General features: G+C 38.8%; 1 protein-coding gene and 1 pseudogene across 7 annotated transcripts in view; both read right to left on the bottom strand.

Moving 5' to 3' along the window:
• MIGA1 (mitoguardin 1) overlaps positions 1–20157 on the bottom strand; it is a 95272-nt gene that overhangs the window by 22607 nt on the left and 52508 nt on the right. For all 6 annotated transcript variants that reach the window (XM_021943205.2, XM_009211344.3, XM_009211336.3 and 3 more), the window contains exon 8: positions 8337–8437. In XM_021943205.2, the coding sequence (XP_021798897.2) occupies positions 8337–8437 (101 nt within the window). The remainder of the gene's footprint in view (positions 1–8336; positions 8438–20157) is intronic.
• Positions 1574–3969, bottom strand: LOC101013748 (annotated as a pseudogene). The gene has a single exon (XR_159690.5). The product of XR_159690.5 is annotated as a nuclear speckle splicing regulatory protein 1 pseudogene (transcript).

Here is a 20157-nt window from a genome sequence, read left to right as displayed (position 1 = left end):
TAAAAAAAAAAAAAAAAAAAAAAAAAAAAGAGACAATTTCAGCTCAGAAACATTTATTTAAATCATTAAACTTTTTTAAGCAAAAAGAAACTCATTAAAACATTGGTTGAAATTCTCATTTCAGAATACACCATATAGGAAGAATTTTTCAACAAAATTCCCAAAAATGTTTTACCAGGTTTTAGAAAAAAATTAACATTTAAATAGAGCTGAGAAGTTATTTCAGAAGCAGCAGTCAATAATGCAGTTAATTGCAGCTATGGAACATGCAATTTACTATTAAAAGGGGGTCCTTTTTTTTACTAGCTTAAATGAAATTTCCCATATATTTTGAAATTATTCTTCTCCCAAAAGGCTACATTTTTAAAACTCATTTTAATATTTTCAAAAAGAAAATACTATATTTGTTCACACCAAATCATCATCCTACCTTTTTAGTTATCTCCCATATTTCCCAATATTTCCCAAATATTATGGTCATATGCCATAAATATGACCATAAAAGAAATCAAACAAGGCCGGGCACGGTGGCTCACGCCTGTAATCCTAGCACTTTGGGAGGCCGAGGTGGGTGGATCATCTGAGGGTCAGGAGTTCGAGAGCAGCCTGGCCAATATGGCAAAACCCCGTCTCTACTAAAAATAACAAAAATTAGCTGGGTGTGGTGGCAGGTGCCTATAATTCCAGCTACTTGGGAGGCTGAGACAGGAGAATCACTTGAACCCAGGAGGTAGAGGTTGCAGTGAGCTGAGACCGTGCCATTGCAGTCAAGCCTTCATATATATACATATATATATATTTTTTTTTTTTGAGAGAGACAGAGTCTCACTCTGTTGCCCAGGCTGGAGTACAGTGGCACAATCTCGGCTTACTGCAACCTCCGCCTCCCATGTTCAAGCGATTCTCCTGCCTCAGCCTCCTAAGTAGTTGGGATTACAGGCGCGTGCCACCACACTGGCTAATTTTTGTATTTTTAGCAGAGACTGGGTTTCACCATGTTGGCCAGGCTGGTCTAGAACTCCTGACCTCAGGTGATCTGCCCATCTCAGTCTCCCAAAGTGCTGGGATTACAGGCGTGAGCCACCATGGGCGGCCATGCCTTCATACTTTCATACAAGAAAAATTTTAAATGATAGATATAGCCCTCCCTGCCTGTTCAGGTTATAAGTATCCTAAATATTCATCTTTGTTGCTTTGTATATTATTATTGGTGTATTTTTTAAGCATATCACTATTTTTTATTTTCATTTAAGCCAACTATGCTGTAAGCTATTTAGACAAGATGATCCACATTTTATACTTTAATACAAATTTCAGAACATAAAGTATATTTTCTATTGTTCAAATCCATTTTATCTGAAATACAATATTTATAAAATAATATTTTATCTGAAATACAGTATTTCCTGCAACAAAACCAACATTATTAGAAGAGTTCAATTATTTATTAAAAACAATTTTTTTTAGAGACAGAGTCCTGCTCTGTTGCCCAGGTTGGAGTGCAGTGGTATGATCACAGCTCACTGTAACATCAAATTCCTAGGCTCAAATGATCTTCCTGCCTCAGCCTCTCAAGCAGCTGGGACTACAAGCATGAACCACCATGCCAGGCCTTTTGTTTTTTAAATAGAGACAAGGTCTCATTATCCTGCCTAGGCTGGTCTTGTATGTCTGGCCTCAAGTGATCCTTCTGCCTCGCCTCCCAAAATGTTTGTATTACAGGCATGAGCTACCACATCTGGCCAAAATTATTTTTTAATGGTTGTAGTGAAGCCAATTTTCCTCATTATGTACCCACAGGGAATTAGTACACTCTTGCAGTTCTTGAATACAACAAAGAATATGGTATTGATAAGTACACACTATATATAAATTCAGCCAAACATTCACATCCAAGCATCCAAGATGTAAGACTTTTGATTTTAACCTAAAATTTTGAAAATAAATTTTAAAATGCCCTCCAAACTACTGGCAACACACTCCTTTATGGTTTTACACAGCAGGTTCCAGGAATTACAGTTTTCTGGGCTTCCTTAAATCTTTCTCTTGGGGTAGCCATCAATCATCTTCTTTCTCAATATAGCTCTTTGCATTAACCTGCGCCATCTGCCTGGCCAAGTACCTATCTCTAGCTGACATTACAGTTTCTTCGTTGTTCCTCTTTGCAAACTTGCTCACTGCCTCAGGTGGTCTCTCTTGTTCTTTACCCTTCTCTTCTTGCCTTTCCTCTGTGAGTCTCTGTTTTGCTCCCAGTGATTATTAAGAATTAGCAGGTTTCTCCTGGTTTACTTCTTTGTCCTTTGCCATGTTTCTCATTTTGTTGGATCCTTCTTGGTCAAGAAATTTATCCTTTGCCCTAGAACTTGGGCAGCTTTCCTTTCTGTCTCAATTTCTTTCCGAAGACTGAACACTTACTTCTCATTTTTCTCTATCTCTGTATTTTACCATTATTTCATATCTTTTCTTCCCTTACTTTCATAATACTCTTCAGCAGCTTTTCTTTTCTCTTCCTTCCCTCCTTTCTCACTGTGTCAGTTCTGACCATTTTGTTGTCTCTTTCTTGTTCTCTTTGGGAATATTTCTCCCTGTCTTTCTCCCTTATCCACACTCTATCACTTCTTTCTCTTTGGTCTCACATCCTTGGTTTATCTTCCTGTTCATGCCTCTTCCAGTAGAATCTCTGTGAGCTGGCTGGCCTCCTGTGCCCTGTAAAGTCCCTTCCTTTCTGGTAATCACAGTCTGTAATGGTTCTCCTGGTCTCTGGATTGCTTCTGTTGGTGCTGATCTTCCCTTTTCACGTGTCCTCTCGACGTTCGTGATCCTTTCATGTGGTGTCTGGCACTGTGCCCTCTTTCTTCACTAGGTGACTGAGAGTGGTTTTGATTCCTGTGGTGCTTGGGGGTCATTCTCAGGGGTCTCTACGACCTTTTCCCTTCTGCGGATTCCTCTAGTTTCTTCTATTTCATCATCCTCACTGCTCTTAGCATCAAAGTCACTGTCTGCATCTGAGTTTTCCTCTACTTTCACATCAGTTTGAAGAATGCATTTCTCTTGTGGTACTCTGGTTTTTGAACTTACTTCATCGGAGTAGCCCCTTGATTTCTCTTCCTTTATACCAGATCTGGCTTCACAAAAGCTGCATTTAGGTACTTCCTCTTCACCAACTGCTTGATTTAATAAGTGCCTATAAAATCCACTGAGATCTTTCTGCTTGATTACATCCAAACATGCTTCCAGGGCAACTGCCCCCTTTTCTCTTTCTTCTTCTTCAGCTCTCTCTCGCAGTTTTTTCTTATATGCAGATGTCACAAATACCTCTTTATCATCAAATTCTCCCTTTTCCATTTCTCGTTCTCTCTGTATTTTCTCTTCCATTCTTTTTTCCTGTTCCTTTTTTCTGATCTCAACTGCTTTTAGCAAGTTGTGAATATACTTGGGCTTTCAGTCTTTCCCCAAAAGCAATTTGGGATTGTTTTCCTCCTGTTTTTTCTGCATTTCATCATAAATACTGTCATATTCATACACAGTAGCATCTTCTTCAAGGGCCTTCTGGATTCCAGTTTGGTCTGTTTCACAGCCTGCTATTCTCAGCAGCTTCCCTCTGAAGGCTTCCACTCATGGAGGTCTCATCATCATCATCAGAATCATTCCCAAACACTGATGATTTTTGCAAAACAGGATGCAACTGCTGTGTTTTCTTTGGCAAAATAAGCCCATACTGCCTGCCCAGAATCGCCATCTTGCTCCCGTGATGGCTGAACGTGGCCCTATTATTGGTGTAGTTTTTGGATTGCTATAAATAAGTGTTGTCAAATCAGAGAGGTGTGTATAGCAAAAGCTTTCCAAGGTTCCATTTAGAGTACAAGTAGAGGTATCTAAAAAATTTATTTTATTTTATTTTACTTTATTTTTATTTTATTTTATTTATTTATTTATTTTTTGAGACGGAGTCTGGCTCTGTCGCCCAGGCTGGACTGCAGTGGCACGATCTCGGCTCACTGCAAGCTCCGCCTCCGGGTTCACGCCATTCTCCTGCCTCAGCCTCCGGAGTAGCTGGGACTACAGGCGCCCGCCACCACGCCCGGCTAACTTTTTGTATTTTTTTAGTAGAGACGGGGTTTCACCGTGTTCGCCAGGATGGTCTTGATCTCCTGACCTCGTGATCCGCCCGCCTCAGCCTCCCACAGTGCTGGGATTACAGGCGCGAGCCACTGCGCCCGGCCTTTAATTTTATTTTTTGAGACAGAGTCTCGCTCTGTTGCCCAGGCTGGAGTGCAGTGGCGCGATCTCGGCTCACTGCAAGCTCCGCCTCCCGGGTTCATGCCATTCTCCTGTCTCAGCCTCCCGAGTAGCTGGGACCACAGGTGACCGCCGCCACGTCAGGCTAATTTTTTGCATTTTTAGCAGAGACAGGGTTTCACCGTATTAGCCAGGATGGTCTCAATCTCCTGACCTTGTGATCTGCCTGCCTCGGCCTCCCAAAGAGCTGGGATTACAGGTGTGAGCCACCGTGCCCAGCAGAGGTATCTGAATTATAAAAAATAAAATTTTCAGCCGGACACAGTGGCTCAAGCCTATAATCCCAGCACTTTGGGAGGCCGACGTGGGAGGATTGCTTGAGCTCAGGAGTTTGAGAGCAGCCTGGACAACATGGCAAAACCCCATCTCTATTTTAAAAAATTAAGAGAAGCCTATGATTTCTCTATTAAACACATATACACAATTGCAAAGTGGTAATTCTTTAAAAAATGGAATCAGCCGGGCGAGGTGGCTCACGCCTGTAATCCCAGCGCTTTGGGAGGCTGAGGCGGGCGGATCACGAGGTCAGGAGATCGAGACCATCCTGGCGAACACGGTGAAATCCCGTCTCCACTAAAAATACAAAAAAATTAGCCAGGCGTGGTGGCAGGCGCCTGTAGTCCCAGGTACTCGGGAGGCTGAGGCAGGAGACTGGCGTGAACCCGGGAGGCGGCGGAGCATGCAGTGAGCCGAGATGGCGCCACTGCACTCCATCCAGCCTGGGTGACAGAACGAGACTCCGTCTCAAAAAAAAAAAAAAAAAAGGAATCTACAACTACAAACTGCTCTCTACAATATTAGTTTCTACCTATTAAATAAGAATCTCTTTAACAGATGGAAGGATTAGGAGTAAAATGTGAAGGTATCCTAATATCAAAAAGACTTTTCAGAACTTGAAAGAAAACATTATGCTAAGTGAAAGAAAGTCAAATACAACATATCACATGGTATGATTCCACTTACAAGAAATGTTCAGAATAAGGCAAATTCATAGAGTCAGAAGGTATTGGGTGCCAAGGGCTGGGGGGTAAAGGGAGATGGAGAGTGACTGCTATTGGGTAGGGGTTTTAGGGTAATAAAAATGTTCTGAAATTAGAAAGTACTGCTGGCTGCACAACTACATAAACATACTAAAAACCACTGAACTCTATAGTTTAAAAGGCTGAATTTTATGGCATATGAATTACTGTCAAGAAAGCTATATTTAAAAAAAAACAAAAAAAACCTCTTCATCCGTGGTTCCAAACCAATGTTTGGCAACGCTTATAGAGGAAAATCTTCTTAATCACTTTCACAAATGATTGATCTAGTTTATAGAAAAACCTATACCAGAAATTGTTTTAATCTAACTAGGCAAGAAATCTTTCTGGTAATCCTGAAAACGTTTTCGAATGATGAAAAACTGTTTAACTTCCCAAAAGGTTCTGAATCTATTAACTTAGTAACTTTCTTCATTAAAACAATTTTCCCTAATTTAACCTTAACTGCTTGGCATATAGTTAAAAATAATTTAACAAACATTTCTTATAAAAGAATTTATCTTGGAACATTCACATTCTGAGACCATACATTTACACCATGGAAGCAGTCTTAGGATATTTCTTGAATAGTAAGTCCTTTTTGTGTATATTCATGCATTTCGTTTTCCACAAGTATTTAATAATTTTTATTAAATCCTATTAAACAATAAATTTAAAGTGAGTACAATGAACACTTAGCAAAATATTTTTTAAAGTTGCATATTAGAAAAAAAAAACTTTAGAGCAATTAGGTATATTGTTCCTCACAATGGAAAAAAAGTGCAAAGTAAATAGCAATTTTTCTCCTTACAAACCATCTAGGACATAGCATCTACAGAATAGAAAGATAAACATGTATGTAATAACAGTAAAAGGAAGAGGAAACAGCTTTCCCATAGAACAAGTAAATATATTCTGTCTATTGCAAACTTATAAGTGGAAATTTTTTTTTTTTTTTTTTTTTTGAGACAGAGACTCGCTCTGTCACCCGGACTGGAGTGCAGTGGCCGGATCTCAGCTCACTGCAAGCTCTGCCTCCCGGGTTTATGCTGCCTCAGCCTCCCAAGTAGCTGGGACTACAAGCGCCTGCCTAGTTTTTTTTTTGTATTTTTTTAGTAGAGATGGGGTTTCACCATGTTAGCCAGGATGGTCTCGATCTCCTGACCTCGTGATCTGCCCATCTTGGCCTCCCAAAGTGCTGGGATTACAGGCTTGAGCCACCGCGCCCGGCGGAAAATTTTTTTTAATGTAAACAATTAGGAGATGATACTGTAAGTGATGGCTGAAATATACACATACAGAAAAACCTTGAGAGGACAAAAGAAATTATGAATCAGTACTGCTTTTAAAAAGGCAGATCCAAAGTTAAAGGTACAGGTATTGGAATATCTAAAGCTTCCAAACTAGAGATAAAATTCACATATCAGTTATAGATGTGTAATACTATTTTTGTGCATGTGTGTGTGAGACAGTCTCACTCTGTTGCCCAGGTTGGAATGCAGTGGTACGATCTTGGCACACTGCAACCTCCACCTCCCAGGTACAAGTGATTCTTGTGCCTCAGCCTCCTGAGTAGCTATGATTACAGACATGCACCATCATGCCCGGCTAATTTTTAAATTTTTAGTAGGGATGGGGTTTCACCATGTTGACCAGGCTGGTCTCAACCTCCTGACCTCAGGTGATCTGCACACGTTGGCCTCCCAAAGTTCTGGGATAACAGGAATAAGCCACTGTGCCTGGCCAGATGCATAATACTATTTCTATGAAAAAAGACCACCTAAAATTATAATATCCAAAATCTACTGTAAAAATGCAAATATTCTGATATAAAATTGGTCACATATAATTTTTAAAGCTGATTTAAGTACAAAAATAAAAACAAAAAGATGACCTCTTTGCAAGCAGTCTCTTTTGGTAAAAAATTTAAATCTCAGTGAAAAATAAATTACCCACAGATTTATAATTCAGTAATCACTACTGTTTATTTATAGCTAGTCTTTTTTCCTCTGCCTATATACTTATATATCATGCATGTTTTTGTTTCCTTTTTACAAAATTATAATCATACAATCTATATAAAACTTTACATACTAATCTTTTCACTTAACATATGTTCCCATGACATTAAAATTATTGGAAACATGTTGATAGCTCTATAACATTTTTAATTACAGATGTGCCATAATCTGGCATTAGATTGTTTTCCATTTTTCATTGTTATTAAAATGCCACAGTGAATGTGTGTGTGTGTGTGTGTGTATACATATCTATCTATCTATCTATCTTATCTATCTATATATATATTTTTTATTTTATTTTTTTGAAACAGGGTCTTGCTCTGTCACCCAGGCTGGAATGTAGTGCCACAATCATGGCCCACTGCAGTCTTGACCTCTTGGGCTTAAGGGATCCTCCCACCTCAGCCTCCTGAGTAACCAGAACTATAGGCTACTCACTACCACATCTGGTTAATTTTTAAAATTTTTTGTAGGGACAAGGTCTCACTATGTTGCCCAGGCTGGTCTCAAACTCCAGAGCTCAAGCAATCCTTCCACCTCAGCCTCCTGAAGTACTGGGACTACAGGTGTAAGCCACTGCACCTGGCCAACAGTGAATTGTTTTTAACATATAATCTTTGAATCTGATCACCTTCTTAGAACAAAAATCTAAAAGTATGATTTCTGAACTAAAGAAACTGAACATCTTTAAGACTCTTGATATAAGCTGAAAAACTGCTTTCCATTAACATACTAGTTTCTATTCCTCCCCCATAATCTACAGTATATGAAAGTGCCCATCCAAATCACGTGTTTACAGGTCCATCTCCTTAAAGAGAGTGTAAGCTCCTGTAGGAGCTTATTTTCATGTTAGATTTATTCATTTTTGTATCCTGGTACCTACCACATGGTAGATGCTAAATAAACAGTGACCAAACTGAATTACAGTATAATGACAAGACTGTTGTTTCCACTAAAAAAGAAATAGAAATCCTCATTAGGAACACACATGTCCTACCTCTGCTGCTGAAGCAAAGGAATCCGTGGATGCGACGCTCAAGGTGTCTCGCAGGCCAAAGTCATCCACATTACCCTTCATGGTGATATCTGTATCTTTATCTTAAAAGTAAAAGGTGAAAAGTTCAGAAAGTGATATTCCACATCATTGTGGTACTTTGTATTCCATAGTTTGATTTTGATTTTTTTCCCCTATCTTTATTTAGACTACCAGTGTCAAAAGGAAAACAGTAAGTATCCAATGTTTAACTGAATCTGAAACTCTGCAAAGTAGGGGAGAGAGTGTTACAAAGCAAATATTCATTTTTAATTTAAGAAGGAATTAAGCTTAATTTTTTATTAAAAGGGCTTTTTAGTGCATAATAACCAGAGTTGGATTATCTACTATACATGGTAAAGTCAGCATATATCACAGCTAGTTTGCAACAGAGCAATTTATTTGCAAGTGGTCTTGCCCAAATTACAAGAACTTGTAGGTTCATTTAAATCAACTATATTATTAACATAAAATATCTGGCCTGTCACTTGTGATAAGCTGATCAATTAAAACAATTCACAGCCGGGTGCAGTGGCTCACACCTGTAATCCCAGCACTCTGGGAGGCTGAGGCAGGTGGATCACCTGAGGTCAGGAGTTCGAGACCAGCCTGGCCAACACGGCGAAACCCCATCTCTACTAAAAAAATACAAATATTAGCCTGTAGTCCCAGCTAGTTGGGAGGCTGAGGCACGAGAATTGGTTGAACCTGGGAGGTGGAGGTTGCAGTGAGCCAAGATCACACCACTGCACTCCAGCCAGGGGGACAGATCAAGACTCTATCTCAAAAAAACACCACCACCAAAAAAAAAAAAACCAAACAACAACAACAAAAAAAACAAGAAGGTATTTGTGACTTTTTCAGGCTTTAATGAGACCTACTTTAAAAACTGAACAGTTAAAAACAACCAGACCTAGGTCCTTGATGTTTACTCTGCTTACCTGAGGGTCAAATATAAATACCTCCCAAATTTTAAAAGGTTGAAAAAGTTCAAATTCTTTGGAAAGGGTTAATCTCACCCTATCAAGACAGGCTGTTAGCAATACTTGTCATTCGGAATGTGGGTATGAATATCCTCATGTACTATTATCAGGAATTTAATTGTTAACATTAAATTTTCAAACAAATACTTTCCTGCTTACGTATGTGACTAACATGGAGAAAACAAGTAATAAACTTCAAAATGTATCACAAGTATGAAAGAGCAAAGAATAAAATACATATATTCTTATTTTGATTCTCAATCTGCTAAATTTATCAGACACTATCTTCTTTAAAATGAAACCAGCTGGCTGAGGTGGCTCATGCCTGTAATCATCCCAGTGCTTTGGGAGGCTGACGCAGGAGGATCACTTAAGTCCAGGAGTTTTGAGACCAGCCTGGGAAACACAGTGAGACCTCGAAAAAAAAAAAAAAAAAAAGCCAGGTGTTGTGGCACATGCCTCTGCTTGACTCCAGGAATTTGAGGCTGCAGTGAGCTATGACTGCACCACTGCACTCCAGCCTGGATGTCAGAGTGAGACCTTGTGAAAAGAAAGAGAAAGAGAAAGGAGAGAGAGAGGGAGAGAGAAACCAGAAGTCTCCTTGGCTTTCATTCTCCAAATTTTCATAATGTTTCCAAAATTAAAATTTATTGCCTCTACCAGAAATCTGTCAAATTCTGTTTAAAACCCTAAGTACCAGAAAACACAACTTGTGACTCTACCCAGGAAGTATGTTTGTTTTTTTTATTCAAAGCATCAATTTAGCTTCAATTAAATGTTTAAATCAAAAGTTACACAACCAATTATATTCCAAGCTCTACAACAAGCAGAAGAGAGAATAAGCCACAAGTGGTGCAAGGTTCATTCCTATTAAGTACCAAAAATAATCATACATGTAACATTTTTTTTTCCTATTTTATGTTTGGTGAAATCAGACTTTACGTTTTAAGTATTTACCCTCCAAGTTTAAAGTATAATTGTTTTCAGATGACATTTACATCAATCCTTTTAAAGTACCTAAAACTTTTCATCTTAAAAATCTTTCTACTACTAAATGACTATTAATGGGACAAAATCTGAGGTTAAATTATTCCATTATAAAAACATTTTAGAAATTTACATTTTTCTATTAAACTGGAGAATAAAACAACATAATTGTTTCACACTTATAAATAGCTATCAAACTGGTATTTTTGGAGACACAATTATCCAGAAAAACTCCCATAATTCTCTTTTCAGTGCATATGAAGGCCTTTTAAACACAAATACACACACACTGAGCTTTTATACAAAACTTAATCCTCCTGTACAACCTTCACAGCGTTATCTTAATTATTTTCCATTCTCAGTATTACTTTCACAAAAAGAAATCACAGTTTTACAATTTTCATTATGTCACGGCATTATCAGAGTGGGATTAAATTTTATTTTATTCTATTTATTTATTTTGAGACAGAGTTTTGCTCTTGTTGCCTAGGCTGGAGTACAATGGTGTGACCTTGGCTCACCGCAACCTCCGCCTCCCGGGTTCCAGTGATTATCCTGCCTCAGCCTCCCGAGTAACTGGGGCTACAGGCATGTGCCACCACTCCCAGCTAATTTTTTTGTATTTTTAGTAGAGACAAGGTTTCACCATGTTGGCCAGGCGGGTCTCGAACTCCCAAACTCAGGTGACTCAACCGCCTCAGCCTCTCAAAGTACTGGGATTACAGGCGTGAGAGCCACTGCACCCGGCTGAGAGTGGGATTAAATTTACAAGACAATTAACTCTTGGTTCCATATGGCTTTTGCTATTTTCAGAGTAGAATACAGACATTTATCTAGCGTTACTTTACCTTTCAGACATTACCCATGAGATGTCAAAAGTCTGTTTTACTTTAGTCAACAGTAACTAGCTATTCAATGTCATCCAGATCAGTTACCATACTTGTACTTTATTTTTTAAAACATCTAACAAAGAAAAATGGCTCAATTCCAGAGGAACTAGAAGGATTTACTCATTAAATCCAAGTCCATAAACCATAGACTATACCTCTTATTTCAGTAATTGCTATGATTCCGGGAATGGCAGCTAAATTATTACAAAGAGAAAAAATACATCTGTTTTTTAGATACGATAGTCAAAAGTATAAAGAAAGAATCTTGGCCAATATCCCAAACTAACTGCTTTCATGCATCCAATTAAAGCTTAAAATACTCTTTCTTAAAAGTATCATCATTGGCTGGGTGTGGTGGTTCACGCCTGTAATCCCAGCACTCTGGGAGGCTGAGGTGGGTGGATCACTTGAGGCCTGTGGGAGTTCCCAAGACTCAGGCCCTGGACCCTAATATGGTGAAACCCTGGTCTCTACTCTGGTAACACAAAAATTACCCAGGCGTGGTGGTGCATGCCTGTAATCCGAGCTACTCAGGAGGCTGAGGCAGGAGAATTGCATGAACCCAGGAGATGGAGGTTGCAGTGAGCCAAGATCGCGCCACTGCACTCCAACCTGGGTGACAGATCAAGACTCCATCTCAAAAACAAAGAAGTATCATCAACTCTTGGCCAGGCACAGTGGTTCACGCCTTTAATTCCAGCACTTTGGGAGGCAGAAGCAGGAGAATCTCTTAAGCCCAGGAGTTCAAAACCAGCCTGGGCACTATGGCAAAACCCTGTCTTTACAAAAAATTAGCTGGCGCAGTGGCACACACCTGTAGTCTCAGCTACCTGGGAGGCTAAGCAGGAGGATCACTTGAGCCTGGGAGGCAGAGGCTGCAGTGAACCAAGACTGCACCACTGTATTCCAGCCTGGATGACAGAGCAATGGTCTGTCTCAAAACAAATCAAAAACTAAAATGAAAAAGTAATATCAACTCGGATCATGTAATGAAAGACAGTGAGAGCATGGAAAATTGAAACCAAAGGCAGCCGGGTGCAATGGCTCACGTCTGTAATCTCAACACTTTGGGAGGCTGAGGCGGAGAATCACTTGAGCTCCAGGAGCCCTATCTGCACCTGGGTACCAGAAGAGTAGGACCCAGCTCTACAAAAAATTTTAAAAGTTAGGCAGGAGTGGTGGCACGCACTCCAAAGTTCCAGCTCTGGGAGGCTGATGCAGGAGGAACGCTTTGCCTGGCCAAGTCTGGCAAGGCCGCAGTGAGCCATGATCGCGGCTACTATACTCCAGCCTGGGCATGAATGATACCTTGTCTCTTAAAAAGAAAACCTAAGGCTTCATTGATCTTAGTCAATATTTTCAGAAACTTCTTACTGAATTTTTCTCAGCCAAAAAAAAAAAAAATCCTAAAACCACAGTGAAATATCATTACACACCTACCAGAATCACTAAAATTGGGGAAAAATGGCTTTTTTTTTTTTTTGGTCGAGGATGTATGGTCAGTGGAAACTCTCACACACCACTGGTAGAAACAACTGGTAGAACCACTTTGAAAAGTTTGGCATTACCTATGAAAGTTCAAGATTGCTTTCTCTATGATCTAACAATTCTACCCTTGGGTGTGTTTTACAGAAATGCATGCTTATATGCATGAGTGTTCATAATAATACTGTTTATAATGGCCCCAAACTGGAAAAAAAACAAATGTCCAAATACAGAACAAACAAACCATAGTATATTCATACAATGAAATACTATACAACAATGGAAATAAATGAATTGCTGCTACATGCAGTAATATGGATCAATCTAACAATATGTTGAGTGAAGGATTATATGCAGAATTCATTCACAATGAAAAATTATTATTAAATTCACTCAAGCAAAATTCAAAAACAGACAAAACTAAACACGCTTAGTGATAAAATTATTTTTAAAAGCTAGAAGGTGACTGGGCACAGTGGCTCATGCCTGTAATCCCAGCACTTTGGGAGGCTGAGGTGGGTGGATCACCTGAGGTCAGGAGTTTGAGACCAGCCTAGCCAACATGGCGAAACCATGCCTCTACAAAAAATACAAAAATTAGCCTGGTGTGTTGGCAGGCACCTGTAATCCCAGCTACTCAGAATTCTGAAGCACGAGAATTGCCTGAACCCAGGAGGTGGAGGCTGCAGTGAGCCAAGATCGTACCACTGCACTCCATTCTGGGTGACAGAGTGAGACTCTGTCTCTAAATAAATAAATAAGCTGGAAGGTAATTAGCCTGAGCATCAGGACAGCTGCACTCCAGCATGGGTGACAGAATGAGACTCTGTCTCAAAATAAATAAATAAATAAATAAATAAATAAATAAATAAATAAACTAGAAGGTAATTAGCCTGAGCATCAGGACACTGGTTCATTCTGCAGGTGACTGGAAGGGATTACAAGAAGATCCATCTGGAAAGCTGTCAATGTTTTACGTTTTGCTGTACATGATAATTACATAAGAATGTGTGATAAATCATTGTACTTTTTTATTTTGTGCACTTTCCTCTAAGGATTTAAATAGAAGGAAAGAAAAGAAAGCAGTATCAACTATATATCTTGGTCCCAAATAGCTGAAAGCAGAAAAGGCTCAATCAGAGCTTCAAAGGCAGGAGGAAGCAGGGTAAGAAAATGAATGTTTTCTATATTTCAGTGTTGCCAATGATGCTGTAAATTATTACCAGACATGAATTTTATATCCTGATTGAGAAAGCATCTATAATGATGCTAGATTCAAAAGTCAAAAGACCTGATGAGTGTTAAATATAACAACAAATCAAAAATAATTTATTTGTACCCTGTAGTGAATACCAATAGTAGTAATGTATAATGCCAAGCATATACCACTCATAACCGTTTTTCTCTAGCTCTGCAACCTTTCTTTGCTATTTAGTGATTGGTTTAGGATTTTAAGTGGGAATGTTTAAGTGGGGATAACCAAATACTTTCAAGAAGAAGACATGGAAACTAAGGAATGTCTGCTATTTAATCATAACAATAGAAGCGTGATGCGATTAATCAAAATACATATTTATTTTTCACTCAATACTTGCCAGATACCAAGTTATATGCTTTATATGTATTATCTTATTTTTAATCCCCACAATAACCCTTTGATGAGGTAGATACTATTAGTTTTCTCATTTTATGTACCAGGAATCTAAGGCACAGACAGGCTAAGTAGCTGCTACATACATACACATCTAAGAAAGAGAACAGTAGGATTCAAACTCAGGTGATCTGATACCAGATGCTATGCTATAAAACTATGGAGCCCTGGTGTCCAATACAGTAGCTCCTAGTTAAATGTGTCTATTAAACACATGAAATGAGATGTGCTGCAAGTGTAAAATACATAATAGATTCTGAAGACTTAGTACCAAAAAACAGAAAACATTAATACATACTGGGCTTAAGAAAATATATTAAAATTAATTTTATCTGTTTCTTTTGAGCCTTTAATGTGGGTACTAGAAATTTTAAAATTACATTTGTGGCTCACATTATATTTCTATTGGACAGTGCTGTTAGAGCATTCGTTGTTCATATTTTAACTACAGTGCAAAGAGCTTCCAAGTTCTTTAGAAGACTCAGATTCAGCTTATATTTTTTGAGTGACTATTACGTGTCCAAGTATTCTACTAAGGGCTTTCACAGACCATTTTACTTGACATATGTAATTATTAGAGAAGAATAGCCTAATTATGTATATTGAGTTTTTCATTGTAACTTGGGGGAAAAAAAGCCATTTTCTAATCAGATGGCTCCTCTATTGGTTTTCAAAGCTTTCCATTATCTCTGATTATCCTACCTATCCAATGTTCTTTTCCATCAATTACTTAAAAAAACACAACTCTCTGCTTTATCTGAGGGTATGTTCACCATATCCCCACTTGCCATACGGTAGTGCAGTGGGTAAAAGCGTGGTTTCTGGATTCAGCCAGTCAGCATCTGGATCCTGATCCTGATTTGCTACTTACCCACCTAGGTAAACTGAGGATAGCAATACTAATTTCCTAGAGTTGTTGCAAAAGTTAAATGAGATTTGTGGAGGCACAGTACTTGGTCCATCATGAGTGTAAAATAATTTTTGCTATTACTATCATTGCCAAATACATTCTTTATTCAAGCCTGTGATTCCTCCTGTTTCTTCTCTACATATAACCTACTCTCCTTCTGCTCCCTTGCCCCATGCTACCCACAAGCACATTTTTTTAAATACTCAGCTCAAGTATTATCCCCTGTAAACATCCTCCAAAATTTATCTAATTTTTTGCTCCTATGTAAGGCAGTATAGCAAAAGTGTTAAACACCATGGGTTCTAGAGCTTGAATTCCGATACTGACTCTGTTACTTATTAGCTGTGTAACCTTGAGCAAGTTTCTTATCTTCTCTGTTCCTCAATATTCCCATCTGTAACATAACTTGAGTGGATGGACTTTACTTTCTTTCCTTTCCCTTTTGTTTTTCCTGGTGGTTCCTACAGTTCTCAGGAGATTATTGAACACATAATAAACACTAAAATATTTGTTCATGTAAACTAAAATTTATTATAATAAATGGACTGTCCCCAGGACACGAAAATCTCTAGAAAGCCTATCATATACTTACTCTGGGTCATTTTGCCTATGACTTTAACTTGTTTTCAGAATCCTGTTAATTTTTTTACCTTTCTTTCTCGCTCTTTTTTTTTCTTTTTTTGAAACAGACTCTCGCTCTCTTGCCTAGGCTGGAGTGCAGTGGAGCGATCTTGGTTCACTGCAACCTCCACCTCCCAGGTTGAAGCAATTCCTGTGCCTAAGCCTCCCAAGTAGCTGGAATTAAGAGGTGTGTCACCACGCCTGGCTAATTTCTATATTTTTAGTAGAGATGGGGTTTCACCATATTGACCAGGCTAGTCTCGATCTCCTGACCTCAAGTGATCCACTCAGCTTGAACTCCCAAAGTGCTGGGGTTACAGGTGTGAGCCACCGCACCTGGCTTACTTCTTATGTTTCTAATAGCCAGCCCTAACTTAACTAAATTTACCATACTATCTTGTAAACCTGAAGTATGCAGCTTACACTCTTTAATGAATGATAATGAACATCAGAAGTGCACTTTAAAAAGTTTCCACGGGCCCGGCGCGGTGGCTCAAGCCTGTAATCCCAGCACTTTGGGAGGCCGAGGCGGGGGGATCATGAGGTCAGGAGATCGAGACCATCCTGGCTAACATGGTGAAACCCCGTCTCTACTAAAAATACAAAAAACTAGCCGGGCGTGGTGGCGGGCGCCTGTAGTCCCAGCTACTCGGAGGCTGAGGCGGGAGAATGGCGTGAACCCAGGAGGTGGAGCTTGCAGTGAGCCGAGATCACGCCACTGCACTCCAGCCTGGGCGACACAGCGAGACTCCGTCTCAAAAAAAAAAAAAAAAAAAAAGTTTCCACAAACTGGTTGATTGTACATTAAATTTAAAATGCTCTGTAAATTATCACACCGGCTCTCAGTGAAGTAGCTCTTTTTTATTTTTGGTAACATTTTAAAATAAGTAAATCCAAAATTTAAAAAAATTTTAAACTGTCTCAATCACCCAGAACTTTTCAAACATTCACTGTACACAGATATAAACAATGATATTCTTTGGAAGTACATTAAAACCATAATGTTTACTCTTAACTCAACTGTCACATATTCTAGGCCAAAAATCTGACTGGATTCAAGCCTTACCCCTTCTTTCACAATCCCATAATTCACGTATTACTTGAGTTTTTTCCAAAGCAGGATTTGCTTTACAAGTTTTAAAGAAAACTAGAAGTCCTGGAACTTGGAATTTCAGGTCTGGATCTATTTCCTTAGACCCATCCAAGTGGGTTTTCTACATTTCACTTTTGCCATCACTAGGCACATTCTATTTTCTATCACTCAGAAAACACTGGGTCTATTTTAACCTCAGCAGATTCTAGTAGAGATTCCAAAGATGCCACTCTTCTTTTAAAATCCAGGCTGTCCACTATAGATTTTATAACGCGAGCAAGACAACGAAGCCTGCCAATTGTCTCAATGTCATTTGACTTCTATGTCAACAACTTTTCTGCAGGTGATATTCAGCAACTTAAACATGACTTGGAACCTTGTCCTTTCTATGCTTTTATTAAAAATGGAAAAGCTTCTGCTGTTGACAAGACAAGCTATTTTCCAAACACAGTCTGTTATAATTTGTTTAAATAATCAAGTCTAGGAAACCACTGCTGCTTTTTGTTTATTTTGTATGACTATCTGCCCATACATACTATAGATAATATTTTCTGATTTTTAAAAAAATGCTACAGTATAATTTGACAGAAAGAACAAAGTTGAATATAAAAATCAGAAAAAACATAATTTCAGAAAGTGAAAAACTAACAGAGTTATGATATTTTCTTGATTTTTAACCTCAGTGTGCCTCAATATTGAAAAGAGATACAATAAAATCCACTGAAACAAAAGAAAAGAGAACTTGGGGCAGGTGCAGTGGCTCATGCCTGCAATTCTGGTGCTTTGGGAGGCTGAGGCGGGAGGACCACTTGACCCCAAAGTTCAAGACCAGCCCAGGCAACATACTGAGATTCCCATCTCTACATAAAATAAAAACATTAGCCAGGCGTGGTTGTGCACACAATGTAGTCCCAGCTATTCAGGAGACTGAGGTAGGAGGGTCACTTGAGCCTAAGAGTTTGAGGCTGCAGTGAGTTAGGATCATGCCACTACACTCCAGCCTGGGCAACAGAGTGAGACCCTGTTCCTCTAAAAAAGAAAAAAAAAAAAAAAGTTACATATGGTGGTGGTGGGAATAATAAAAAAAGAAAAAGAAAGAAGTAGAACTTGTCAAAGTTCTTGATTTGTGATGACTTACAAAGTTTCACCTATGGGAAATTATGTATGTACAAAACAGCCTGATACTACTGAAAAGATTTCCACAATAGTTGTCTCTGGCATTCCCTATTTATCAAAATTTTTATATGCTATGACTGACCAACACAACAACTGTGATTCCTAACTGGGAAGTACAGCTGCCAATGCAAACTGAGTATTAGAAGGAAAGGGAATGGGAATCATTCAAACACTTTAGAAGAGTAACAGCACTTTCTACACCCTCCCCCCTTTTATTTAAAGAAGAAAGAAGTGACTAGATTAACCCAAAGTGGAGCAAAAAGTCATTAAGATTAGGTCTGCAGTTACAGAGACTTGAGCAGGGCCACGAGGTACAACTGGTCATTCTGTATGTTACACAAAGGACCCCTGCCAAGGGAATAAGTCGGGGCAGAAATCCAGCCCAAATACTAGACCTGCATCTTCCTGAAGTAAAGTAGACCTTCTTGGCACAAAGGTCCCATCCCAAGGGGCTTACATGGATGGCCCTTTGTCTAAATCACATACAGGCCTTATATGGGCAGTGATGGTCCTGGACATAGAAATCCAAGCTGTTAAGACATAACTTCAATACAAAACAGGCAAAGGAAAGCAGCAGAAATTTCTCATGTTTCTGGGACCCCAACAATTTTCATTATATTGTTTTCTTCTCTGAACCTACTTTAACTTGTATAATACCAGTTAAGTTTCATATTGTGTTATTACTAAACCCTTTAAAAATAAGATTATGAGCCTTAACACATGGGAGGAAATTACTAAGCCAAATTTCTCATATGTTGCACAATGTGTACTCTGTATATTTAGATGTCTGAGTATACAACTTAAGCTGACAATTCATATCATTCCCTAAAAATAAACCCTCAGGGAGTTTATCCTCCAACCACAATGATTCTGCAGGAAAGGGAGACGACAAGGTCTTAGAGCTTCAACTTGGGGCTGACATTTGATGTAAGATGTCAGGCCGAGGTATTTCCTCTTGTTGCCAAGTTCATTCAGTATTTCTAAATGTTCTATCTGGCTGCTTACCAAAAAAGAAGAATAACATCTCTCTAGTGGTCAAGAGGTTCTACTTGACAGCTTTTCCTATGCTGTGCCAGAGAATTTGTGCAGTCAGTACTAAGCTGGCAAAATCTCTAATTTTCCCTTAAAGGATGTCTCCCTAACTCAATAAAATCTTATAAAGCAGCAGCAACAAAAATGGATGAAATATTTAAACTGTGCCAGTCACACTTCCAGACTTCTTCAAACTCATAAATTTGATTATGACTTCTTATAATCCTCAATGGCTCCCTTTTGCCTAAAGGTACAAAGCAAGGACCTTCATAATTTATGCCCTGCCCAGCTTTCTAGGTTCATCTCCCACCACTCCCCACATATATTGTGTTCCCAAAACATATCAAATAACTTGTAGGTCCCTAAACAGGCTCCACTCTGCACCTTGATCCATGTTCTCCCCTCTACTTGGAATGCTCTTTTCTCAACTGTCTCCCTAGCGGACCACTTTTCTTTAAGTGTCACTCCTTCTGTGAAACATTTCCATGAGCCCCGCTCCATGAATAATCACAAGCTTTTCTTTGGTGTTCCCATAGCACTTTATAACATGTTATTATGTACTTACTCCACTGTCTGTGTATTTTTTAATGCCTGTTTCCAAAACTAGACTAAGCATTGCCTAAAAGCAGAGATGAAATCTTCATCTTTATTTTTCCAGTGTCTTACACCATGTTTGACATATACTAGGAAATTAAATGTTTGCTAAATAAATATTCCAGACCCAAGATTCTGTGAGCTCATTCTGCAAAAACATAGATTAGGAAGATGCCTAAACACATATCTGAAATATGTGAAGCAGTGCTTTCAATAAAGACACAAAAATTCCTGGTTTGTTTTTAAGAACTAAATCTGTTCCTACACATCAATATAAAAGAATCTCAAAGTCCTCTGTTTCCACCATAAAAATAACATTTATCATACAGGCTTCAGAGTTGCCTGCACTGCAAATATATACTA

Source organism: Papio anubis, chromosome 1 (assembly GCF_008728515.1).
Source record: "Papio anubis isolate 15944 chromosome 1, Panubis1.0, whole genome shotgun sequence".
Classification (NCBI taxonomy): domain Eukaryota; kingdom Metazoa; phylum Chordata; class Mammalia; order Primates; family Cercopithecidae; genus Papio; species Papio anubis.
This window is presented reverse-complemented; position numbering and strand designations above follow the sequence as displayed.